General features: G+C 39.6%; 1 protein-coding gene across 1 annotated transcript in view; it reads left to right on the forward strand.

The window, feature by feature from the left end:
• Positions 1-26,641, forward strand: part of Lgr4 (leucine rich repeat containing G protein-coupled receptor 4) — a 112,617-nt gene that overhangs the window by 50,852 nt on the left and 35,124 nt on the right. The window contains exon 2 of the mRNA XM_045156175.1: positions 6,540-6,611. Coding sequence (XP_045012110.1) covers positions 6,540-6,611 — 72 coding nt within the window. The remainder of the gene's footprint in view (positions 1-6,539; positions 6,612-26,641) is intronic.

Genomic DNA, 26,641 nt, shown 5'->3' on the forward strand with positions numbered 1-26,641 from the left:
CCCCAACCCGGTATGGTGGTGCACACCATTAATTCCAGCACTTGGGAGGCAGAGGTAGGAGGATATCCATGAAGTTCAAGGTCACCCTGAGACTACATAGTGAGTTCCAGATCAGCCTAGGCTAAAATGAAACCCTACCTTGCAAAAACAGAAAACCAAAACAACAACAACACCCCCCCCCAAAAAAAAAACCCAAAAAACTCTTAATCTCCGGAATTTTTTAAGCCAATGCTGTACATTAGAATTTTGGTTTTGTGTAGGCTTTAGAAGACCTCTGGACATAGAATGAATTTTTTTTTTTCCTGTAGGGGGAGATTGAGGGTGTACATACATACATACATACATATTCACTCTTCATAAAAACGCAGGTGTTGGATGTTAAGTTATGTAAAAATAAAATACATACTTTTTCATCTATATGTCCTGTTTCTTTCCTAGAGAAACTGTACATTTATGTAACTATTATCACAATCAATATCTAGAACATTTTCTCAGCCTAAAAAGTTCTCTATATCTCTTTGTGGTCAGCTTTCTCCCTGCATCCCTGCTATTAGCTAGTACTGACCTATTTTTCTGTTTCACTAAGCTTGCCTTTTGCATCTGGCCTTTGATTTAGTGAGAGCTGACTGCATGGCTACTTGAACCATATTCTGTTTCTTTCTGTTGCCAGGTGGTATTCCACTGAGAGTTTCTTCATTCATTTATGGTGGAGAGACATTTGGATTGTTTCTAGTTTTAGACAATTATAATATTTAGACCTAAGATTGAGGAGTCATGTATTTATAAGTATATTTCAGTTTTATATTAAATTACTGTCTATAATGTCTCCATGGACATGTATTCTCATTTTCAAAATGCAATGCTGTGAAGTTTTAAAGCTAAATTTAATTAAATATTTCAATTCTATTATTATTTAATTTTTAAAAAATATTTTATTTATTTATTAAAGAGAGAAAAAGGTAGAGAGTGAGAGAGAGAAAGAGAAAATGGGCATACCAGGGCCTCCAGCCACTGCAAACAAACTCCAGATGCATGGGCTCCCTTGTGCATCTGGCTTACGTGGGTCCTGGGGAATTGAACCTGGATCCTTGGGCTTTGCAAGCAAATGCCTTAACCACTAAGCCATCTCTCCAGCCCTCAATTCTATTATTTTTATTATTACTGTTATTTAGAGACAGGGCCTTATGTATCCCAGGCTAGCTTCAGACTTGCTATGTAGCCATATATGACCTTGAACTTTTGATCTTCCTGCCTCTATCTCTTAAGTTCTGGGATTATAGGCATTTGTCACTATGCCCAGGTTTTGCTGTGCTGGGGATCAAAGAAGACCTAGAACCAAAATAGCACTGATATATATTGGACTTTATCATCCATACTGTTACTGAAAAGTATTTTTAGAGGGAATCTTGTTTTATTTTGCAAATGAAAATTGTTAGGTGAGAAGAGATGAGCATGCTCAGAACAATATGATTTGACAGTTTTAGAAACAGTATGTGATGATACCCAAGAAATGTGGCAGTTGTTTTCCGTAAGTATTGACATTGTGGATAATTTTCTTTGTATCTCAGTTTTTTTTATAAAACAACTCATATGATTATGATTATCAAAATGGTGAGGAAAGAGATAACTTGCCTGAGTATACATGGAATAGTGTTAGAAAGGAAATTAGCTCTTAATAAACTTCGGTTAGAAAATTGGTATTCTGTGCATTTATATTATTACTTCTAACTCACAGAGACCCAGCATCCAAGTATTTAACACTAGAGGTATTTTTCAAGTTAGTTATAGTTTTAGGTCATACTGTAGATAACTGTTAGATAGAGGTTGGCCTGATACTTGCGGATGATTATCCAAAACACTGGAAAAATTGTGGGAGTATTTGTTTTTGATCATAATCCACACATGCTTTTGGAGTTTAAGGACAGCATCCCAATTACCACCTTCCATAGAACACATGAAAGAAGCCTGCATTCCTTAAACATATATGTGATTTAGTGATTGTTAAACTGCCAGGGAATAATCAACAAAGTCATACAAATAGGGTTTACTCACATATAGATGACAGTGAGTCAGTCCCAATATATTTAATGTGAAGTAACTGATGTGGCAAAGCTCCCAGTGGTGCACACTGGCTGCCAGCAAACAGGTTGGGCTCCTTGTAGACCATTTTACAAGGATTTTAAAAGGTACCTTGTTGAAATACGATCTTCTCTGTGCTGATATTCAGCGTTAGTGAATTTTATGGAGGGAAGGAAGATGAGAGTTTAACCAGGAGGGAGATTCGTCATTTTCAATTAAACAATTGCACCTTTAGGTCTCAATGTTGAAATCAGTGACTGATGGCATTTGGGTGTTCAGATTTATTTTTCTAATGATGTGATTGGTTTTGTATTTCTGATCTCTGTAGTAAAAACTTGGGAGCTTTGTGTTGTGTGAGTGTACAGTATACTTAGTTATAGATTGATAGATTTAACTATAAAGAAATTTATGAGTGCCTTCAATCCCAGCACTCAGGAGGCAGAAGCAGGTGGATCGCCATAAGCTCGAGGTCACCCTGAAACTACATAGTGAATTACAGATCAGCCTGGGCTAGAGTGAGACCCTATCTCGAAAAGCAAAGCAAAACAAAACAAGACAAAGCAAAAAAAGAAAAAAGAAAAAGGAAAGAAATCTGTTATGAAAATAGTATGTAGAAAAGTTTCCTCCTTCTCCCATCAATCTCAACTGAGTTTGAGGTTGCTTCCTGCTCCCAGCATTTTCACCAAATCGTAAAGTCATCATAACCTACTTGTCTTTCCTTGTCCTATAAAAATGTAATTTCTGGCTGAACATGGTGGTGCATGCCTTTAATCCCAGCACTTAGGAAGCAGAGGTAGGAGGATCTCTGTAAGTTCAAGGCCACCCTGAGACTACATAGTGAAGTCCAGGTCAGCCTGGGCCAGAGTAAGAACCTACCTTGAAAAACTAAAAAAACAAATAAATAAACAAACAGAAAAAACAAAAAAAGATGAACCTGCCAAAGGTCCCACCATGATGGGTAGTACATTGAGATATCTGGCTCCCAATCCGGCTCTTTCTGATTAGCAAGCCTGGCTCTGAGTAAGGTCATCTTGAAATTGTCCTTTACTTATGGTTCTGACTTGATAGTACTCAGACTTTGTATGATTCTTTTGTTTTGTTTCTGTTATTTTTATTTCTTGGTAGAAATCCAGAATGGCAAGTCATTGTGTATGATAACTGACTTCGCTGGTAAAATTACATCACTCTGAATTTGAAGGAACTAATTTGTACTAGCATTGCATATGTAGCTGAAGACTGACTTTCATCCCTTCCTTCTTCCTTCTTTCCTTTCCTCCCTCCCTCCTCCCTTCCTTGTGGTGCGGGGATTGAACCTAGGGCTTTACATATGCTAGGTAACACTTTCCTTTTATTCAGCATTTTAATAATTCATGCAGCTTATGAGTCTTATATATTTATAATAACTGACATAGAGCTTCCCTTTGCAAATTGGCTTAACTCATCCCCCACAGCTTCCTTTCTAACCTCTTATTCATAAAGTCTGTGCACCTTGATTCTCTTGCCAGTGTTGGTGATGTCAGGTCTAAAATTTTCTCTGAAGACCATCTGTAGGTTGTTTATCACCATTAGCTCTAATTATTTTAAATGAGTACCCACCCACCTTATACGCTGTAACCACGTATTTCCAGAGCTGTTGTGGAGATACTGTCTAATAGTGTACCCCCTTACTTATTTAATTTATTCATAAGTGTTTTAAACATGAAGGCCAGACAGTTTGAGGGAAAAAGAGAGAAACTCTCTGCGGATGTAAAATTTTTGAAAATTTGTAAATGAGTGTTATTTCTGAATCTGAAGCGTGAAACAAAACCCTGCTATGTGTTTAACATGTGTTGGTTTGTAAATGCAGAGACTCACTAATTGCATTTACTGCTCACAGCAAAACTACCTGTTATGTCTTGTTACTCTGAGGGGGAAAAGCCAGAGAATTCTGTGTGTGTATGTGTTTTAGAGGTAATTAATGCATTCTCTGTAGATCTTCTGGTGCAGCAATTCATGTTTTTCTGTTACTGTGAGTACTCACCTGAATTCAGGTATGTCATGTTATAGGGAATTGGAGGAATGTCTCATTTTGTAAAGCAATAAATCAGTAACCTGTTGTCCCCTTTTTTCTTTAAATGACTTAAAAACCCTCAAAAAGTACGATATTGTATAGAATCACTGTCAACTCATGTTAGATTATTGCTTTGTTTGTCAGTATAGCTAAAGGTTTTATTTTATTCCTAAGAGTGATTTTATTGGTTAAGACTAGTGTGTTTGCAGCAGAAATGACTAAGGTCAGTCTGTGTTCTCCCCCTTCTTCACCCAGTGCTGGGGAGTAAACCAAGGTTGTACTTGCTGGGCAAGTGCTCTATCACAAATCCCACAATTCAGTTTTTTTTTCTTTTTTAAAAATATTTTACTTATTTTTTTGCAAAGGGAGAGAGAATGAATTAATGAATAGGTACATCAAGGCCTCCAACCACTGCAGATAAACTCCAGAGGCATGTGCCACTTTTGTGCATCCACCTTTATGCTGGAAAATTGAACCTAGGTCATTAGGCTTTGTAGGCAAGCACCTCAACTGCTCTCCAGCCCCAGGATTCAGTTTTATAAAGAAAAAGTAGTAGTCTTTACATTTTGTACTATGGTAAACGATTTCAAAACAATCCATAAAAATGAACTTTATATATTTTCATTAGGAAAGGTGTCCCCCACTACTAACGCCCCCTCCAAAAGTCATCTGTAGGCGAATCATTAAAAAAAATGTTGAAATAATGTCAGTCCAGGAAGCCTGGCTCTATTCCTTCATTTTACTAATGAGCAAGTAGAGGCCCAGGTTAGATGCACCATGCATCAGTAGTCGCAGTTGAGCCTCTTTATTCTGACTCCTATTTTGATGCTGTCTAGTCAGTATGTTGCCTAAGTATTTATTTATTTATGAGCAAGACAGAAGGCCCTCTCCCTTTCCCCAGAGAGAACATTTGCTTGGTATAGCTGCACTGGGGCCTGGATTTAAAATACTATCTTCTGGGGCTGGAGAGATGGCTCAGTGATTAAGGCACTTGTCTGCCTTGGTTCGATTCCCCAGTAGCCACGTAAAATCAGATGCACATGGTGGCACATGCATCTGGAATTCATTTACAGTAGCTAGAGGCCCTGGTGTGCCCATCCTCTCTCTGCCTGTCTTTCTGTTAAATAAATAAATAAAATATTTTAAAAATACCCACAGATAGTGAGCCCAGGAAGTAGAGGGAGTTGCTCAGTTGGTCCAGTGCATGCTGGGACTTTCCCTTAGAAGTTGTCTTTCAGTGTTGATAATGAATGAAGTATGGGATAAAAAGTAATTCCAACAGCAGCTGCAAAGAGAGGGGAATGATCAATAAAGTATGTGTTAACTGTTTGAGCTAGCTAATTGTTGAGTTACATTACTGAGTGAGTTCTCTCCTTTCTGCTGACGTTCTCAGAAAACTGGAAACAGTCTACATACTTATCATGCAGGCACTTGTCTCTGGTCTGCATCTGTTCATGGACTAAAAATGAAACCCACTTATACCTCTTACCTGGAAGACTTATAGGCTTTAAAGAAAATATGACTGGAGAGACACAGGACTTGATTTCATTGTCCCTGTTTGTAATCCAGAAGCTTTTCTCACCTGTAAGTCTGTTTGGTTAAATCAGGTACAACACTGTAAATGGCTCTGGTATTATAGAACACGGGGAAGCAACAGTGGCCTGCTCATTGTAGGTACTTTAAGACATTTTTCCCAAGGATATGTAAAAGGGGAACTTCTAGGATGGGGGTATGTTTCTAAATAGTGCAGCATAGTTCATAGTGAAAGGTTGAAGTTTTCTATGCTTCCTTTTTTTTTTTTAATAAAAAGTTATATTTTAGAGCTGGAGAGATGGCTCAGCAATTAAACTTTATTTTGGTGTGTAAATGATGTGTGTGTTTATGTGCACATGCACTTGCATGTTCATGTGTGTGAGTGAGGGTGTATGTGTGTACCATGGCCCATATGTGAAGGTTAGAGGACAGGCTTTTGGGTCAGTCCTCACCTTCTACCTCATTTGAGGCAGGGCTTCTTGTTCTCTTTATTTACATTGGTGCATTTGCCAGAATAACTGGCCCATGAGCTTTCAGAAAATTCTCTTGTCTCCATCTCCTATCTTGCCATAGGCATTCTGGGATTACAGAAGCACTCCATAGCTTCCAGTTTTTTACATGAGGTTTGGCGATACGAACTCAGTGGCAACCATTTGGCCCTCTGAGCCATCTCCCCAGTCCCTTTTCTATGTTTTCTGAACATTGATTCTGACCAAATTGTAACTGTCGGTTGTATCTTCTTTTTTCATTTTTCTAGTTTCTTTGCAAAATATCAGCATATAATTAGTTTTCTGTGGCAGTAAATGCTTTAAGGCTATGACTACTTATCACTATTACTACTTATATTAACAGTTTTCTTAACTTTTCTGTTTTTTAGGGATATCAGTATGAATAATATTACTCAGTTACCAGAAGATGCATTTAAGAACTTTCCCTTCCTAGAGGAGCTGTAAGTATTTCTGTGAGCAACGTATATGAATGTGTTTTCATACTTACTCTCTTTGGAAGCTATTCCTACAGAGGTGTCCTAATGTTTCCTGTTCAAGAAGTCCAGAAAGCTTAGTTTGTGGGCTTTGTGCAGAGGAAGTCATGTTTTGGGAGAACAAGCTCTATTTTTTTTTAACAGTATAATTATTGAAGTTATTTTTGAAAGCCAGAACTCAAAACTACTTCCATAGGGCTTTTTTTTTTTTCCTGGCTGCAATTATAAGCACCAGTGCTGCAGTGACAAAAGTTAATTACAGTGTGATTCTGAGATAACAGGGCTCCTGCATCATTACCATTGCCAAAGGATTTGCCGTATGGTAACAACCATGTATAATAACATACCATGCTCCAGAGCCAGAATGCAAGAGACAGCTTTGACAGTAAGCAAGCAACAAGCAGAAAGCTCGTGGGTAAGAGCTAAATTCTCTAACAGCGTTTTGTTTTCGTTTATTTATTTATTTATTTTGAGGTAGAGTCTCTCTTTAGTCCAAGCTGACCTGGAATTCACTATGTAGTCCCAGGGTGGCCTCGAACTCAAGGTGATCCTCCAACCTCTGCCTCCTGAGTGCTGGGATTAAAGGCGTGCGCCACCACGCCTGGCGGCTAAGAGTATTTTTAACTTTAAGAATATTTCTGTATTTTCAGTTGCACTGTGTAGTTTGCATGGAAGAAATTTTTTTAACTTCTCTTTTGGTTGTCCTTTTCACATGTTTTTGAGTTCCATAATCCAAGTATGACCTTTGGTCTATAAAAGAATTAGAAACTATGCATTAGAATCCTGGTAGGAAAGTAAAATCAGGTATGAAGCAAAAGTTAACATAGGGTTTTAAAACCTGAGCTAATGGATTTGTAGTCTTTGGAGGTAGAAAGGTGACAACTTGATATTAAGAGCATCAAGAATATCAAACCCTGAAGGAATTTAAATTCATATTCTAGAACCCAGTGAATTCTCTCTTAGCCCCTGCCTTAGAACATGGAACAGAAGTCAAGTAGAACACATAGCTTGTGCTCCTGACATATTAAAATAGCAGCTCAGGGGCTAGAAAAATGGTTTAGCAGTTAAGGCACTTTGCCTGCAAAGTGTAAGGATCCAAGTTCAGTTCCCCAGTATTCTACCTAAAGCCAGATGCACAAAGTGGCACATGCACCTGGAGTTTGTTTGCAGTGGCTGGAGGCCCTGGTACAACTGTTTTCTTTGACTTACTCTCTTCTCTCTCTCTCTGCTTGCAACTAAAGAAATAACCACATTAAAAAAAATAGCAGCTAAAGATTTAATGAAGTTAAGCGGAAAGTTTTCTTCCCACAGTACTTAGTTGGGCCTAATGCTCCCACCGCAAAAACTGAACAGATTATTTGTCACGCTTGAGAACTGAGTCAAGTTACTTAGCCTGTATCTACTCAGCTCTTTGTCTAGAAGGTGAGAGTAATAATAATCCCTCATGTGTATTCTGGTAAACAGAATGAATTAATATTATTAAATGCATAGAATAGTGTACAATACAGCACATTATGTAAATGCTAGCTGCTATTTTATTACTTTAAAGTTTCAACAGAAAAACATGCAATAGTATATATACCAAGTATCACTTTGGGGTTAAAGGATTAAAGATATGCTGTATTTTATTTATGCTTTTGTATTTTTCTATGATTAATACTTGTTTTATAGTGGTGTTATTGATTTTTGGTTAGAATTTTCAGTTGGCTTACAAAGGAGCTAACTTTGTTTGAAGTTTCCACTGTCTCCCTATAATCAAGCTGCTTCCATTTCTGTCACATATCGTTTTAGAGTTTAGGATTAGTCTCCCTTTACAGAAATAATAATATATTGAAAGGACATGAAAAAGGGGGTGCTCAACCATGGTGGGATATGTGATGGACCAGAAAGAAAATGGAGACGTTTCCCTTGTTCTGGAAGGGGCCACTGGGCACAGATTACCTTTGTTGATGCCTGAGATTCCCAGGAACTTTAGGGTTTTTGTAGTGGGGACCTGGCTAATCTCTGCTTTGTGAAACTTCACACCTTAGATTTCTTATAACCTCAAATGACCAAGCATATATCAGAGTGCTGCCAACTGAGACTTTTAGTTGGGGCCAAATTGAATTTGAGTACTAGTTTTTTGTAGCTAGGTCATGTTCTGTCTATATTCTGATGTCTCAGCAATGGAGACCATCAAATTAAGTTGTTATACACACTTCAAATCTGTATGCTACATCAAAAATAAATGTAGTCAGGAGACAAAAAGTTATTTCCAAAGAATGTTTCAGAATTGCCTTTAAATATTCTGGTGGTACTTTCTGCATTCAAGAGAGTTTATTTTCCATATAAATATAAACATGATAAAAAGATTAACTTTTGCTTTATAAAACAATGTTGATTTTGACATTCCAAAATGATACAGCTTTGACTATTGTAATGTTTCCTGAACAGGATAGCTGTGCTTTCAGAAGTCATCTGGAACTCATTTGAGAGTGATTGTGAAGCTGAATGCCCAGAGTAGAAATAAGTGACTTACCCAGAGTTTTTCCATGCTAGTTAATGAGGTGTTCTTTACAAGATGTGACAAGATTTGGCCAGATTTGGTACTGGGATCTAGGATACTTGGAGTATGGGCTGGATTCACTGCGCAGTAATGTGTAAGAAGTGTTTATAAACATTTACACATTCGTGTATTCTTTCAACAAACACTGACTCCTCTCCATGCCAGGTCTTGTGGTGCATGCTAGAAATAAATACATGCCCAAGCACAGTCCTGTCAAGAGTTGACAGTTTTCCTAGAATTATACTATCTGGTATCATAGCTACAAGCAGCAGATGGCTATTTAAATTTAGATGTAAAATAACTAATAATAAAATTTAGTTTCTTAGTTGAACTAGCCACATTTCCTAAGTGGTTTTTTTTTTTTTGAGGCAAGTCCAACAGACTGTTCTTTTTTTTTTTTTTTTTATGTAAGAGAGGGTGTGTGGGGGGGAATTGGCATACCAGGGTCTCCAGCCACTACAGTCGAACTTTAGACGTGTGTCACCTTGTGTCCATGTGTGACCTTGCACGCTTGTGTCACTTTGTATGTCTGACTTATGTGGAACCTGGAGAGTTGAAATTGGATCCTTTGGCTTCATAGGCAAGTGCCTTAACCACTAAGCCATCTCCCCAGCTCCTAAGTGTTTTGTTTTATTTAATGTTTCTTTTTTTTCTTTTTTTTTTTGAGGTAGGGTCTCACTCTAGCCCAGGCTGACCTGGAATTCACTATGTAGTCTCAGGGTGGCCTTGAACTCACGGTGATCCTCCTACCTCTGCCTCCCAAGTGCTGGGATTAAAGGCGTGTGCCACCACGCCGGCTATTGTTTCATTTTTAAAAGTGCTAGTGGTTAAACCAAGACCTCTCATATTCCAAAGAAGCATTTTGCCACTGAACCATGCCACTAGCCCTGAACTCCCATATTTCAAGTATCATTGGCTACCTGTGATTAGTAGACATTGTTTAAGCCCAGATATCTTTTTCAGAAAGCTTTATTGTACATCATGGTATAGAGGCATATATAGCCAACAGCCTCAAGCATTAAATCTACCTGAAAATGTGACATGTGAGAAAGGTTTCCCAGAATCCCTTTATTGTGTTTTACAGGACATATTGGAATTAGCCAGGTGATGAGAAGTAGTAAGTGTACCTTGTGAGAGCTTCATAGCACATGCAAAGTGATGGAGGCAGAAACTTCAGAAGTATGTGCATGCATGAAGGAACTTGTGATAGGCCTGGAGGGTCCTTGTAAAGAAATATCTGACACGAGGCCACATTATGGAGTTTTCTGAGCCAAAAGGTTTCAGTGCTATCCTGAACAACTTTAGTTTGATGGAGTCATTGGGAGGAGTTTAGTATTTTTGCCCTGAAAGACTGGGTGCTAGTTATTGTGATTAGGAATACTTATAGGCAATCTGGATCCTAAAAGATTCAATTGTTGGGCTGAAGAGATGACTTACCAATTAAGGCACTTGCCTATAAAGTATAAAGACCCAAGTTCAATTTCCCAGTACCCACAGAAGCCAGACGCAGAAAGTGGCACATGTGTCTGGAGTTCGTTTATAGTGGCTAGAGACCCAGGTGAGCCATTTTCTTTCACTCTGTCTGCCTCTCTCAAATAAATAAGTGAATAAATAAATAAAATATTAAAAAATGTTTTACAAAAGTTCAGTTGTATGAAGAAACAATGGTTAATAGCATGTGAACCAAGCCTTACAATGGACATATAATTACTTATTCCTGCTCATGCACCACCTGCTATGTGTTGTGCTAGGTCTTGATGTCAGGTCTCCAGAGTCCTGTTCTTTCTTATCCTTAGGGACCTATTCTAGTGAACTTCTTCAATGTATATTATGTATTATTATTGCCAGTTATATATCCAGTGATTATTTTTCCTTCCTTCTTTTCTGTAGAAATATAAAAACCTAGGTTCTGACCCTATACTCCATACATACAATGTTCTGAAGTATTGGAAAATTCTATTGATTTTTGCACCTTACTTTCCAAGTCTTTAAAATGAAACTTCTCACAGGACTACCCTACAGGGAATATTGGATAACATTTGCAAGAGTACTTTGTGCTTGGGAAAATGAATTTGGAGTAGGTTAATAGGTCTTTTAGTAATGTGAAAAGAAAGCCAGAGATTTTAGAAAGTGTTCAGTTAGCCAATGAACACTGACAGTGTCTATGGCAGATACAGTCAAGACAGCCATAGATACTTTTGGCTTTCCCTTAGACTTGTCAAGGCATTGGTAGTCATTTGAGGAATGGCTGACATTAAGAATTGTGAAAGCAATTTGGTTAGAAGTAATAGGAAGGAATACCATAGGTTACCATTGAAAATTCCCTCTAGAGATAACCTAGATGTGGCAGCAGCACTGGAAGTCATTGCCAATGTTGGCACTCTGTCCACTGTTATTGACCACATTTTATGATTAGGAGAATTCCATTCATCTCTAAACAATTTGACTTGGGAGACTGTAATTCTGACATGAAGTATAAACCTTTCAGTATCAGGTCAAGGTTACTTGTCATTTTGTTTCATCTGTAGGACAGTTCTAAATGGAGTCACTACTTTATGAAGGGAAGTAGTGAATAACTAGATAAAAGAATCAAATACAAAGTTTTGACTACAGTGAGGATTCTACTTCGAAGCATTTCACATTCTCATCTGTAATCCATGAAATTATATTCTGTCTCCACAGAGAGGCCTTGTAGCACTAATTAAATGCTGTGGTATATTTTTAGCATATAAGTTGTCAGTGATGTTGACTGCCATTATTATTTCTATTTTGTCCTAATTTCCCTTTACCAGGCTTAAACAATTTTAGTTATCTGTATTAATTATTTCAGGGAAAAACTATGAAAAATAGTTTTGAGGAATTTAAAATTAATTTTAGTCCAGTAGCCTTACTAGGTGGTTTTGTGTTGGAGAAGGTAATTGGCTGTTGTTCTCTCCAGATAGTAGACTTAAAGAAATGGCCTTAGCTTCTCATTCCATTTGCCTCACTTTATATTTACTTCCTTGATGCAGCCTTCCAGATAAGCTCAGTCTTGACTGCAGCAATTTCCCACATGAAATAAAGTAGCTCATCAGTTTCCTGATGATATTGGACAGAAAACATGCAGATTCATTGGAAGCATCTTCTGGCTCACTTGTACTACCCTGGTAGGGATCACTCTTTTGGTTGTACAGTGAGCTCAGGGATACTCATCCACTGTCTGATCCTTTGCATATCCTGTACTGGGTCATTTGGGGAGCCCTCATATGAGGAAGTAGTGGTGCAAAGAAAGGAATGGGAAGGGAGCTTGCACTAATTGGGACCAAGCAGTGGCTAGATAGACCATCCCAGAACATTGTTTACTTGGTTTTGTTTTATTCCCATTTTGATGAGGAGGTTGGAATTTTTCATCGCAACACTTAAGTAACTTGCCCAAGGTCATAGAGCTCATTAGTAAGCCTGCTGGCTAGGACTGACCATGCCCCTGTGCTAGGGGGAGGTTGAGTGCAGACTTCCTAGTGCATTCATGACTCCAACAAGCTTTTGTCAGCTAAAGCCCTGTGTTCAGTGCTGAGTGAAATGAGATTCTTGCCTTCAAGGGAGAGGAACAGTGTACTCCAGCTATGGGAGTTCAAAGGAAAGGGGAAGTTATATCTAGCAGGAAAGATTAAAGAAGACCTCATCAAAGAGTTGGCATTTCTGGAGAGCCTTGAGGGATGGTAGTATTAGTCATGAGGAGATGTGCAGAGGAGCTCACTCAAGCAAACAAAGACAGATTGGGATGGGTACTAAACAAGTTGGGGTTGTTTGCATGTAGTACTGAATTCTTGAAAACAACTTTGAAAGAAACCTGTAAAAGAGTTTGTAGCCAGCCTGAGGACCTTTCTCCTGAGTTACTGTTGAGGATTGTTGAGCTAGGAGATAATTTGATCAGGTATGGCCTTCAATAAATGAGAACTTGGAATTGAGAGAGGTCAGGAAGATGAATGAGGTAGCTAATGACAACAGTCTAGGAGTGTGTTTTGAGAATCTGAGGACAGATGAGAGGCAGAAAGGGAAAGAACCTATTCGAAAGATGTTATGTAAATAGAATCAAGAGAACATCTCAGCTGGAGCCTCAGCAACACTTAATTTGAAGGTCACCAGGAGTCTGGTGGTACTTTGATTGACTTAGAGACAATGTGGAAAAAGAAATTGTTCCAGAATAGAAGATATAAAAAGTTTCAAGTAGGCTTGTTGAGTTCAAATAGGATATGGACAAGGACATCTAGAAATGTAGGAGTGAAATCCAGAATCAAGATTCATGAGTAAAGGTTGTAGAAAACAAGTACCATGGACATGGCTTTGGGAGTCTTTTATTTTGAGGTGATTACTGGAAACATTAGATTGAACAAGTTTTCCAGGGGAGAGAGGGCAGAAGAACAGGGTTGAAAGCCAAAGACAACTCCTTGGGAAACACTTGAATCAGAGTGTGGGAAGAAGACCAAGCCAGAGGAGAACTAGGGCAGAACTCTTCCTTAGGAGCTGTGGAGTAAGAGGCTCTCACTCACTATGAGAGATGGCTCAGCCTTGGCATGCTAGAGAGGTCTGCCTGTGGCCAGATGCTGAAGACAGATCATGATTTCTTTTAATAACATTAGAATCATTGCAGTAGGTTGGTGAGGAAAGGAGTTCTTTAAGGCATTTGTGGATTCCTAGTAGATGGTTTTTGTGTTCTAAGAGTGAATAAAACTTGGAAATACAAACTACATGTGCCCGGAATCCACTGGGATTAAGAGACAAACCCAGCTGAGGCATAGTAGAGGATTTGTTGTTTCATATAGAACTCGAAGGTCTAAAAGTAGAGTAACTTCTGATGCTGCTGGGTCTTGGGCCCTAAAATTTATGATGGTGATCTCATGTGTTCTATTTTTTAGTTTTGATGGTCTCTTCTGGTATGTTTTTGCTTCATTTAATCCTGTTCCAAATAGCCTATTTCCATATAGTGGAAACTAGAACCTTCAGTAGTCCTGTCTGTCTTCTCACCTGGACATCTGTTACAGTCAGATTCACATTGCTGGTAGAATCACCCAACCAAGAGCAGCTTGTGGGGAAAAGAGAGGCTTATTTTGGCTTACAGGAGTGGGGGGGAAGCTCCATGATGGCACAAGCAGAGGGTGGACATCACCTCTTGGCCAACATCAGGTGGACAATAGCAGCAGGAGAGTGAGCCAAACACTGGCAAGGGGAAACTGGCTATAATACCCATAAGCCCGCCCCCAACACTGCACTTCCTCCAGGCAGCATTAATTCCCAAATCTCCATCAGTTGGGAACCTAGCATTCAGAACACCTAAGTTTATGCGAGACACCTTAATCAATCCACCACATCCCGCCCTTGGCCCCCATAAGCTGATAGTCATACATGATGTAAAATACAATGCATTCAGTCCAACTTAAAAGTGCCCATAGTTTTTATCAATCCCAATGATGTTCAAACATCCCCATAGTCCAAGGTCTTTTAACTGAGCCATAATCCCCAAAAATTCCCCCAAAAGGCATAATGGCACAGAATAAACATTCAGACTGCAAAAGACGTCATTGGGCATAGCAAAGCAATATTCAACCAATACGAGATTTAAAACAACCAGAGAAAACATCAAACTCTGTAGCTGCAAGTCCAACAACTCTAGTTAGGTACAAGTCTCCAAGTCTGATAATTCTAACCAGCAACAAGTCTCTGGAGTTCCAATTCCACCCCACCAGCTAGGCTACTCACAGTCCTGTAAAACTTCATCCAAGGCCAACAGCTTTCCTTGGCAGCCATCTCGTGGTCCCAGCATCTCTACTGGGTTTCCACTGCAACCCACGGTTCATCCTCATGGCCCCATGGGGTCTCCATGCAAGCAACCAGCAAACCTGCTTCATACTGCCCATGGCCATATCCAAAACACAAGACTGTGTGACCTCTTTCCTGCATTTCTTCTACTCCTTAATTCCAGATAGGGTGCCAATTTATTTATTTTTATTTATTTATTTGAGAGTGACAAACAGAGAGAGAAAGAGGCAGTTAGAGAGAGAGGATGGGCAAGACAGGGCATCCAGCCTCTGCAAATGAACTATAGACATGTGTGCCCCCATGTGCATCTCGCTAACATGGGTCCTGGGGAATTGAGCCTTAAACCGGGGTCCTTAGGCTTCACAGGCAGATGCTTAACTGCTAAGCCATCTCTCCAGCCTTAGTGTGCCAATTTGTTAATCCAGGGGGGGATAAAGCAGACTTTGAAGAACAGGACAGTCCTTGAGCACTCAGATCCCTTTAAAATAGTCTACATTCTTCTTGTTGCCCCAGTGCAGGTCAACTGGCCAAATCTCAAAGGCTGTAATATCTCAATTGATTGCAGCTGAATGGGCAGCAGTTCACCCAAAGATTTTTTTTTTTCTTTCTGTGCCATATCCCTCTCCTCACACCAGTTCATTTCTAGGCAAAGCAACCTTGCACAACTTCTCAGGACACGGGCCTAACAGCAAGCTTCTCACAAAAACTGCTAGCCCAGTCCAAGCAAAGCTCTTTCTCATCCTCATAAGCCAAACCTCACAGTCTATAGTTCTTACTGCATTCAGGTCTTTCAACTCTGACCAGAATGCTGTACTTACAGCCCTGCAAGGCATCTCTTAGGCCAAGGTTTCAAATACTTCCACACTCCTCTTGAAAATCAGCTCCAGAGGCAAAAGAAACAGTCAGGTATATAGCAGCAATCTCACTCCTCGGTACTACTTCACTGTTGCAGTCAGGTTCACCTTGTTAGTAGAAATCACCCAATCAAGAGCAGCTTGTGGGGAAAAAAAGAGGTTTATTTTGGCTTACAGGCTCTAGGGGGATGCTCCATGATGGCAGGGAAAATGATGTCATGAGGGTAGATATCAACCCCTACCCAACATCAAGTGGACAATAGCAACAGGAGAGTGTGCCAGACACTGGCAAGGGGAAACTGGCTATAACACCCATAAGACCACCCCTAACAATACACTCCCTCCAGGAGGCATTAATTCCCAAATCTCTATCAGCTGGGAACCTAGCATTCAGAACACCTAAGTTAATGGGGGATACTTGAATCAAACCATGTCAGCACCCAAAATGAACACCTGAAGTATTTCTTGCTGCTTTTAGCAGAGACCACATAGGAGGGATATGCTTGGCCAGTCTTGCCTCCTGTGCTTGTTCTTGAACCATCCATTCTCTGAATGGCATGGTCTCCCTGTCTCTGTACACATTGCCATTAGACCTACTTAGACTGGAGAAATGGTCCCCTCAAAGCAAGCAGAACAAAAAGAAGGAAGGCATACTGGGCAGAGAGAAACCATAGCTATCTTACTATCACCTAGTGACTCACCTAAACTGAGGGAGATGTTTGTTTGTTTTGTAGTTTTTAATCTAAAATGAACAAAGAATTGTGGAAGAATTGTTAGGTCCATTTAAAGTGCAGATGAAGTGGCACAAGATACCAAATGTGTAGAAAGGCTTATTTACTTATTGTATTTTCATCAAGGATGATCATTTATTCTTTGGCTAAATACAGTAGTAACTGAGAATATACTGGATTTTCTACTTACGTGGTTAAGTTTTCTAGTGAGAAATAGGCAGAGTCCTTTCTTTCATTTTTGCCCAGTCTTACTCAGTCCGTGCTTACTTAGTGAACCTGACATGGTTCATTACCTTCTCTGTATACGCTATAAATTTATTTAATATGTATACCTCAAAGAAAATCATGTTGGAGATGCTAGAAATATTTGTATCAAAACACATGTAACTTAAAAAATAATGAAACAGTAATCTGCTAAATAAAAACTAGGCTTACTTCTCAAAAAATTATAAATTTAGTGGATTATTAAATTTTTTTCAAGGTAGGGTTTTGCTGTAGCCCATGCTGACTTAGAATTCACTATATATTCTCAGGGTGCCCTTGAACTCACAGCAATCCTCCTACTTCTGTCTCCCCAAGTGCTGGGATTAAAGGTGTGGGCCACTACACCCAGCTTTAGATTAGCAATTTTTTTTTTAATTTTTATTAACATTTTCCATGATTATAAAATATATCCCATGGTAATTCCCTCCCTCCCCACCCCCACACTTTCCCGTTTGAAATTCCATTCTCAATCATATTACCTCCCCATTACATAGATTAGCAATTTTTAAAATCAAGACATAAAGATATAAAGAAGAAAGAACACTCAATCATTATGTTACAAGAGTAAGATAAACTTTGTTAATATTTTATTGTATATTCTTCTGAGATTTTTTGAATACATGTATGTAATTTCTTTTAAAAAATAGAATCCACCATTTCTATCCAGATATTATGTAGGGTTTTGCTTATGAATGGATGTGTAGTGTTTTATTATTATGATGTTTCAAATTTTATGTGACCAGTTTCTTATTGTTCATGTTTACTGCTACATTTTTAGAAAGTTTTTATCTTGCCTTTGTGTATTTAATATAACACTTTTAATTTTTTTACATATTTAAACTTTTTATTGACAACTTTCATAATTATAATCAATCATAATTCTCTCCCTTCCCCCTATTTCTCCTTCACAAATTCATTTTCCATCATATCCTCTCCCCCTCTCAATTAGTTTCTCTTTTATTTTGATGTCATCATCTTTTCCTCCTATTATGAGGTTCTTGTGAAGGTAGTGCTAGGCACTGTGAAGTCATGGATATCAAAAGCAATTTGTATCTGACTGACTGCATCATAAGCAGTCATACCCTTCCTTTGGTGCTTACTTTCTTTCTGCCGCCTCTTCTGCGATGGTTCCTGAGCCTTGGAAAATATGATAGAGATGTTTCAGTACTGAATACTCCTCTGTCACTTCTCGGCACTGCAGTGCCTGTTAGGTCATCCCAGTGGTCATCACCTATCTGAAAAGAGAAGCTTCTCAAACCAAAAGTGATAGAAGCATTAATATATGGGTATGAACTTTATAGGGCATTTGGCCATACAAGAGCAGGAGTTATACTTCTAGGGCTCATGACCTCCCCTGCCATAGACTTTTAATTAGGCTTTCAGTAACAGACATGTATTCCCTCCCATGAAGCAGGTTTCCCAGTCCAAGTAAAGAGTGGTTGGTTTCCTCCATAACAGACTTGCCACTATTTCACCCATTCAGTCATCTGGCCTAGTTGGCCAAACTTAAGGCTAAGCAATTATATTTTATCAGACTATGAACACAAATAATTGTGTTAATATTTGTGTTAATTTTTTTTTAATTGCAGCCTGATACACTGTTTTCCTAAGTACTTGTGTTAGGATTAGATTTGCCTATGTGTAACAGAAGGTTCCAAATAACTGAGATTTAGATATGTAAAGCATTTTTTTTTTTTATTATTTGCACATATATGAAGTCTGTAGCCTGACAACCATGAATTACTAGTGTGGATCACAAAGTTAGCAGAGTTGTAGTGGTTGACATTCTCCTCTGCAGTTCTCTGCATGTAGGTTTCATTTACTTATCCTGTAACTGCTGTAGCTGCAGCCATTAATCTTTAACTCTGAGAGTGAGAAGGAATGTCTTAGTTGCTCATTTAAAAAAATGTTTTATATATAGCAGGTTCAGTGGCCCACTTATTTTTTGCCTTTTTTTTTGAAACTTATTTTGCTTAGATGTGGACATACTTAATATATAAACAATGCATACTGGTACCATCCTCTTTCTCATCCTCCCCCTATTCTGAAGAGGCCCTCCTCATTGGGGATGCAGGCCAATCCTATGGGGATTGTGGGTCATGCACTGTGGGGGCAGCAGTCAGTTATGGGGAGAGGCATTGTCTCTGTGCATAATGTCCCAACTTGTATCTCTAACATTCTTTCCACCCCCTGTTCTGCAAAATTCCCTGAGCCATGTTGTATGCATTCTAAGTCTACTTCAGTAACAGGCTCTTAGGAGCCTCTGGATCTCTGCTTTGGTAGGTGTTGAGTGTCCTCAGTTTCTTACCTCCTTTACCCTTGTGCTGATATCAGTTTCACTGGGAAAGCATCACTCTTGTTCATTTCTCCAATTCCTCTGTGGTTTCAGCTGGGGCCGGGGTGAAATGTGCTGGGTCGTTTATCTCATCAGGTCCCATTCCTGTCTGAAAAGAGAAGGAGATTCTCCAACAGAGAGTAAAGTCAGCATTGGTTAAATGGGATAACCATTATTAATTTAGAGAGAATTTAAAGGGACCCTCTTACAGCCCAAAGTTAGTGGGAGCTTGACATTGGAAAGCAAAATCATTATCTAGATGTAATTCTGAGTTGTTTCCCAATTCCAGATATGGTTTCCTTTCCACTGAATGGATCTGTTAGCCAACCCAAGAGCAGTTGGTTACCCACCATGGCTGTGTGCCACTATTGTAGCTGTGTGAGCATCACGTCAGGTTGTTTGCTTCTGAGTAGCTTAGACTTTGAGTTGCTTGGACAGAAGTTTCAGTGGCCCACTTTTGAGATGCTACCTTGAACATGTCATATGAAATTTCTGTTGACATCTTATTGATAAGAACTTTGCCACATGGCACACTTAACAAGTGGTGTCTAAAAATAAGACCTTTGAGCTGACATTGAATAAATCCAGGGTTATGTACTAACTAAGAAAGGAAGAATGGTTTTGGGTATATAATTAATTAAAGTAGCATGGATACAAGTAAGCAAACTACATTCAGTGTGACTTACCTAATAGGAAATATATTATTATTGTCAAGATGGTGGAACTGTTCTGGAGATGACTGATGTAGAGGCTCAGCCACAGCATGAAGAACCCAGGTTCTCTCCTCTTTTTCTGTTCTCTCCATAAAGTACTGAACCATGTCTGGTGTCACTTCTCATAGTGCATGCATACAGGATCCAATTTTGAAGAGGAAAAGGTTATTATATCTAATGCCCCCTCATTTAGGAATCTATCAAACCCTAATAGACTTCTCTTAACTCACTGACCAGAGCTAGGATCCCAGATCTCAGCTGAAATCAGTTCCTATATGGGACCAGCATGATTGGTTTAGGGTAGTTTGGTATTTATTCATGGACTCATGAAGGAAGAGATAGGGGAACACTTTTGGGACTCTGCCAAGATGAGTGAACAAATGATTGGTAGGCAACCAAGTATCTGCCTTGGTACCTCCTTATGCTCTTCACATCTTACCCATTTTGCATAGTCCATGTGAGCTCTTTGTGCCTTATGAAACCTTCCCTGTCTTCCTTCTTCAGACCTTTCTTGTGATCTCTCTGTTCCTCACCACTTAGCCTAGACTGTAGTATCTACTTGAGTACTGCACTGACTTTTTTGTTTTTGTTTTTTCAAGGTAGCATTTTTGCTGTATTCTAGGCTGACTTGGAATTCACTATGTAGTCTCAGGGTGGCCTTGAACTCAAGGCAATCCTCCCAAACTGCCTCCCAAGTGCTGGGATTAAAGATGTGTACCACCACGCCCAGCTACTGACTTTTCACTACAGGCACAGCCTCTTATTCTTCTGTATGACCTTTAGAGACTGTAGCCACTTTTTTTTTTTTTTTCCTGTTTTTGTTGTTTTTTGAGGTAGGGTCTCTCTCTATCCCAGGTTGTCCTGGAACTCACTCAGTAGTCTCAGGCTGGTGAGCTCACAGTATTCGTCCTACTTCTGCCTCCAAGTGCTGGGATTAAAGGCGTGTGCCACCATGCCTGACTAGTAACCACATTTTTGAACTTAAAATCATGGGGGAGGTTAAGACAAAGGATCTCTTCTCATTCTGAATTTATTGAGGAAACTTTGGCAGACTATATAAAAACTAAATTCCATTGAGGTTTATAATGGATGGATTAACTGTACTTAAAAGCAGCAAAATGAGAAATATTCTGAGAAAAGTCAGCACTTCATTTACATGTGGTAGAAGCTCAATAAACATGCATTGGTTGATGTTAGCAGTAAATTGCTTAAAAGATATAATATATAATTTTCTCACATGAGTGGCTATTGCATGTGTTTATTTTAATTAGATTGTCAGGATAATTTTGCTCGAGTTATAACCATTGCTAGGGTTCTTGTTGAGTTGCCTCTCAAATAAGGTCTTTTATGGCTTACTACACCAGTTTGGTGCACATGGAACATAAAATTTCTGTGAATTAAATAAAGTTATTTAGTATGTGGGAGAGTTCTGGATGGCCTACATGCTAAGTCTTAGTAGGGGACATAATTGCTTTTCATTATGTACTACTTCTTTAGTTTTTGTGTTTTAAAATAGAAATTACATACACACACATGAAATAATTTCCCCCTTCTTTCAAAGGCAAACTACTGTAAAACATGGGAAATTTTTCCATGGAAGAGGCCCTAGACTGAATGTACATTCTTGAAACATATCTAGTTTTTACATATACTTTTTTTTTTTTTTTTTGAGATAGGTCCTACTTTGTAGCTCAGGGTCTCCTAAAACTAGATTAGCCTTGAACTCATGATTCTCTTGTCTTAGTCTTCCAAGTGCTAGGCTTTTAGGCCTAGGTCACCACACCCAGCTTTTACACACACTTTCATAGAAGTTGAATGAAGATACAAAAGTCTGCCCTGTTATGTGAAGAAATAGGCTAACAGGGCTGGAAATGTAGCTCAGTGGGAGAGCATTTGCTCTAAGTTTGATCTCTAGCACCATAAAAAAAAAAAAAAGAAGAAGAAAAGAAAAGGAAAACTAGCAAAGTAAAGCAAGCATAGGGAGGGCACTTGGGATGCCTTGAACTGTTATATCAAATGAGGTATAACCTGGTGGGAAGAAGGTAGAACTATAATAGATGTTGTTTAATTGCGGTCCATCTTTCTCAACTAAGAGAATAATCTTGTCCTGTGGCTCTCTTGGGAGTTAGATTACTTTATTTGAATTGCTGTATTTCTAGAATTTGCATTATTGTAGGCCTCAGGATAGGCATGTAGAAAACAAGCTCACATTCCTTATCTGATGAGAGAGAGAGAGAGAGAGGGAGAGGGATGATGATAAGCATGTCAATGCCTATGTCACAGGGTTGTTTTAAGGACCTATATGACAGGATAATGAAAAGGAAGAGGGTTAAAGCAATGTTCATCTTTTTTGTTGTCTACCTTGATATAAAATATCTCCATATGGGAGCCAGCAAACCTTTTAAGGTCTTTATTTTCCACATAAACCAGCATAATTCCAAGCCAGAGTCAGACTTTCACATATAAATTAATATAGGATTTATTTATTTACTTAATTTTGAAGTACAGTCTTGCTCTTGCCCAGGCTGACCTGGAATTTACTATGTAGTCTCAGGGTGTTCTTGAATTCACAGCAATCCACCTACCTCTGCCTCCCCAGTGCTGGGATGCCCAGCAGGACATAGGATTTATAATTGAAGTATGTTTTAGCGAGTTTTTTTTTTCTTCTCAAAATAATTGCTAACATTTCAGATCCTGTTGATTTGAAATTACATTTGCCAGGATGTCACTTACTTCCTATTAAAGAGTTTCTTGTGGCCATACTTGCTCAGTTAAGTCTTGAACTGGAACTGTCTTCTCTAAAGGCAGTGTCACATGCTTTTGGTATAGCCTGTGACCCTGTGGAGCATCACCCATTTAAGGGAATTTAATGACATCACGGGAGAGGCAATTTGGTTGTCTTTGGGTGTGATCTGTAATATTCCCCTAAGCAGGGCTTCAGAGTTTTGGAAGGAATAGCGAAGGAAGAAAGAAGATATTGCTGAGGGGCAGATAAGTGTTGATTGAGTAAAGGGTGGTGCTCAAGGTACTTTTCAGCAAGGATTTGACTATAGCACAATGGCAGGCCATCTTGTAATCACCTGCAAAATAAGTCCAGGAACATGAAGAGCTGGAAAGCTCTGTTGACTTTTCACATTGTGGGAGAAACTGCCATGAATAAGGCTGTTTTGTTCATGTGCAAAGGTTTTTGGCCTCCCTTCTGTAGTTGCTGTCATTTCCCCTTGCCTTCTCCACCCAGTGTCTCATCACAACAGCTGCTGGAAGCTATTGGCGCTCATTTGCTCTCCCCCAGACTCAGTACATGTCTAGCTAGTGGATAAATAGCAGTCTTTACCCTATTAATTTTTGATGAGAATTCTAGCCACTATAGAGAAAATTACGTAATAACTACGAAAAAAATCACATTAGTTATTTATGAAGGAAACAACACATTGCTTTATTCTGTATTTCAAACTTGTCTCCCATCTTTCAGTTGCTCCCCAAGGAAAATAATCCCAGTCTACTTGGGTACATTCCATGAAGGTATCATTCATACCCACCATTGACCAGTGTTCATGTTTAGCCCACACTGTTCCTGTTTTTTCTCCCTGCTGAAATGAATAAACATTTTGTGTAGTATATGCATTAAGAGCACAGGATACAATTGAAAACTCTTGCTTTCTACAAAGCTTCCTTTTTAAGCAGCCCCTAACATGAATCCATGGTTCCTATGAATAATGAGTCCACAAAAAGTCAGTTCATAAAGACAATATTATACTACTTGTATTCTGTTCCCTGGAATGGTTCCAAATGCACTGGATAAGTAGAAGTCTATGGGTCTGACATTTCCCCCTCATGTACTCTTGATTTGCCCCATCTTTTTCTTCTGTTTTCTTTGCTTCTGGGACTCTTGTAGCAAGCAGAGTAAGCAGATTTGCACTGAAGTAAATTGTCACTGTCTGAAGTGCAGTTAGTTGAGCTTTAGTTCTGAGTGATCATGTGTACAGTACAATGCTGAGAACTGGTCTTTCTGCCTTTAAAGCCCCTCCTCACACTTCCTTCAAGAAGTCTACTTACAGCATATGTTGGGGTAAGTAATTATTGCCCTGGAAGTTGTCCTTCCTTCCTTCCTTCCTTCTCCCCTCTTTATTTCTTTCTTTCTTTTTCTTCCTTCCCTCCCTTCCTTCCTTCCTTCCTTCCTTCCTTCCTTCCTTCCTTCCTTCCTTCCTTCCTTCCTTCCTTCCTTCCTTCCTTCCTTCCTTCTTTTTTATAAGAGGAGAGAGAGAAAATTGATGCACCAGGGCCTCCAGCCACTGCAATTAACTCCAGATGCATGCACCACCATATGCACACATGCTTCACCTTATGTCTGCCTTATGTGGGATCTGGGGAGGCAAATATGGGTCCTTCGTCTTTGGAGGCAAGTGCCTTAACCATTAAGTCATCTCTCCAGCCCAGTGCTTCTTTCTTGTTAGGAGTGTGAAGTAGAATAAGGGAGGTAGAAATGAAAAAGGAGAAAACAGAGGAGGAAAGATAATTCAGAAGCTCTTTTTTTTTCTTTAAAATTTTGAGGTTGTGTCTCACTCTAGCCCAGGCTGACCTGGAATTCACTATGTATTCTCAGGCTGGCCTTAAACTCACAGCAGTCCTCCTACAGCTCAGCCTCCTGAGTCCTGGGATTAAAGGCATATGCTACCACACCCAGTCCATTAAAAAAAATTTTTTTTGTTTCTTTTTATTTATTTATTTGTGAGTGACAGAGAGAGAGAGAGAAAGAAGGAGGGAGGGAGAGAAAGAGAGAATGGGCGCACCAGGGCCTCCAGCCACTGCAAATGAACTCCAGATGTGTGTGCCTCCTTGTGTCTCTGGCTAACGTGGATCCTGGGGAATCAAGCCTCAAACTGGGGTTCTTAGGCTTCATAGGCAAGCACTTAGACACTAAGCCATCTCTCCAGCCCCATTTTTTTTTTTTTTTTTTTGCGGTAGGGTCTCACTGCAGCCCAGGCTAACCTGGAATTCACTTTGTAGTCTTAGGCTGGCCTTGAACTCACAGTGAACCTCCTACCTCTGCCTCCTGAGTGCTAGAATTAAAGTTGTGCGCCACCACACACAGCTTCCACTAGTCTTTTTTTTTTTTTTTTTTTTTTTTTTTTACGAGGTAGGGTCTCACTCTGGTCCAGGCACCACCACGCCCGGCCCCATTAAAAAAAATTTTTTTTTAAATCTTTATTTATTTATTTGAGAGAGAGAGCAAGAAAGAGGGATAGTGAGAGAGGCATAGAGAGAGAGAGAGAATAGGCGTGCTGGGGCCTCCAGCCACTGCAAACGAACTCCAGATGTGTGCGCCCCCTTGTGTATCTGGCTAACGTGGATCCTGGGGAATCGAGCCTCGAACCGGGGTCCTTAGGCTTCACAGGCAAGTGCTTAACCATTAAGCCATCTCTCCAGTCCCATTTTTTTTTTTTTTAAGTAGCAATATTGCATTCTCAAATCTAGAGTCTTATAATCAGGGCTTAGTTGAAGCATTAAAGTTAATACAAATGAATATGACCTAGTCCCTACTCATAGAGGACACAGTGTCAGGTAAGGAGATTGGAGAAGAGACCAGTGACCACTACAATGCACGGGTGAGAACGCTGTACTTAAAGTGCCTGCAGAATTGACAAGGTGAAGATTATCAATATCATTATTTAGCAAATGCAAAGGTTTTCTGAGGCCTGTAGTGAGGTCCTCGGTAGTCTCAAATAAGTCAGCTGTGGGCTGTGCTCAGAAGTGCAAACCTAGGCGTGGAAGGGGAAGTAGTTGGTCTTTGTCATGGGTTAGAATTCTTCAGGATCAGCTACGTCTTTTTGTTTGTTTGTTTGTTTTTAATTTACTAAACCAAACAGAAAAACAACAAAACTCACAGTAGATGATCTAAACCCTGAGCAGAATTCTATGAAGAGCCCCTTATACATGGACACTCAGGTCCCTTTCTCACACCCTCCCCCCTGGGCACCTTTGGCTGTGGCAGGCATGTGCTGTGCTGTTAGTGTGTGGGGAAATCCCCCATAATTCCATTTTGGAACTCCTTGTTCATAGGGACAACTTGGTAGCTTTGGGCTGCTGGGTGATAGCTGTGGACACTCAAATAAGGCTAGCCACTTGCTCAAGTCCACTTTGCTCCACCTCTCCTCTCTGGAGAATATTTCCCAACCTCTTGATGAAACTCCAGGAGCATCTCAGGCCAGGAACAAGCTGATAAGCATTGTAGCCAGCTAGGCAAAACTGGAATGCCAGCTCCTCTATGTTCTAACTGTGACTCCTATGCCAAGTCACTTAACACCCAGGTCCTCAGGAAGCAGGCTTATTGTCCTGACATGATTAAAATAAACGAATGTCTACTTACTATCTGTTCTTATCATGGTACCTGTACCTTGCTCATCAAACAAGCAAACTGAAAAGGCTCTGGAGGCTGGAGTTGCTGAAGCTCCAGAACCTTCTTTGCACCACTGTACTTCTCATTCATTAACACAGCAGCTCTGGCACTTGGGCAGAAGCATTCATTAACACTCCACACTGTATGTTCCCTCTCCTGAGAAGCAAAGTAACCAAAGTAGTGTGTCTGCTTGTGCAACACTATTCCCTTCCACCACATACTAGTAGTGTTTATTTCTCCAGATAGATGGCTTGTATTTCAGGATAAGCTTCATGCAGAGAGCTCATTGTGTCATTTCTGTTAACAATAAGTAGAGGAGAAATGGATTGCTTTTTTGAAGTGAGATTACTTTAGTTTTCCCA

The sequence above is a fragment of the Jaculus jaculus genome, chromosome 8 (genome assembly GCF_020740685.1).
Source record: "Jaculus jaculus isolate mJacJac1 chromosome 8, mJacJac1.mat.Y.cur, whole genome shotgun sequence".
Taxonomy (NCBI): domain Eukaryota; kingdom Metazoa; phylum Chordata; class Mammalia; order Rodentia; family Dipodidae; genus Jaculus; species Jaculus jaculus.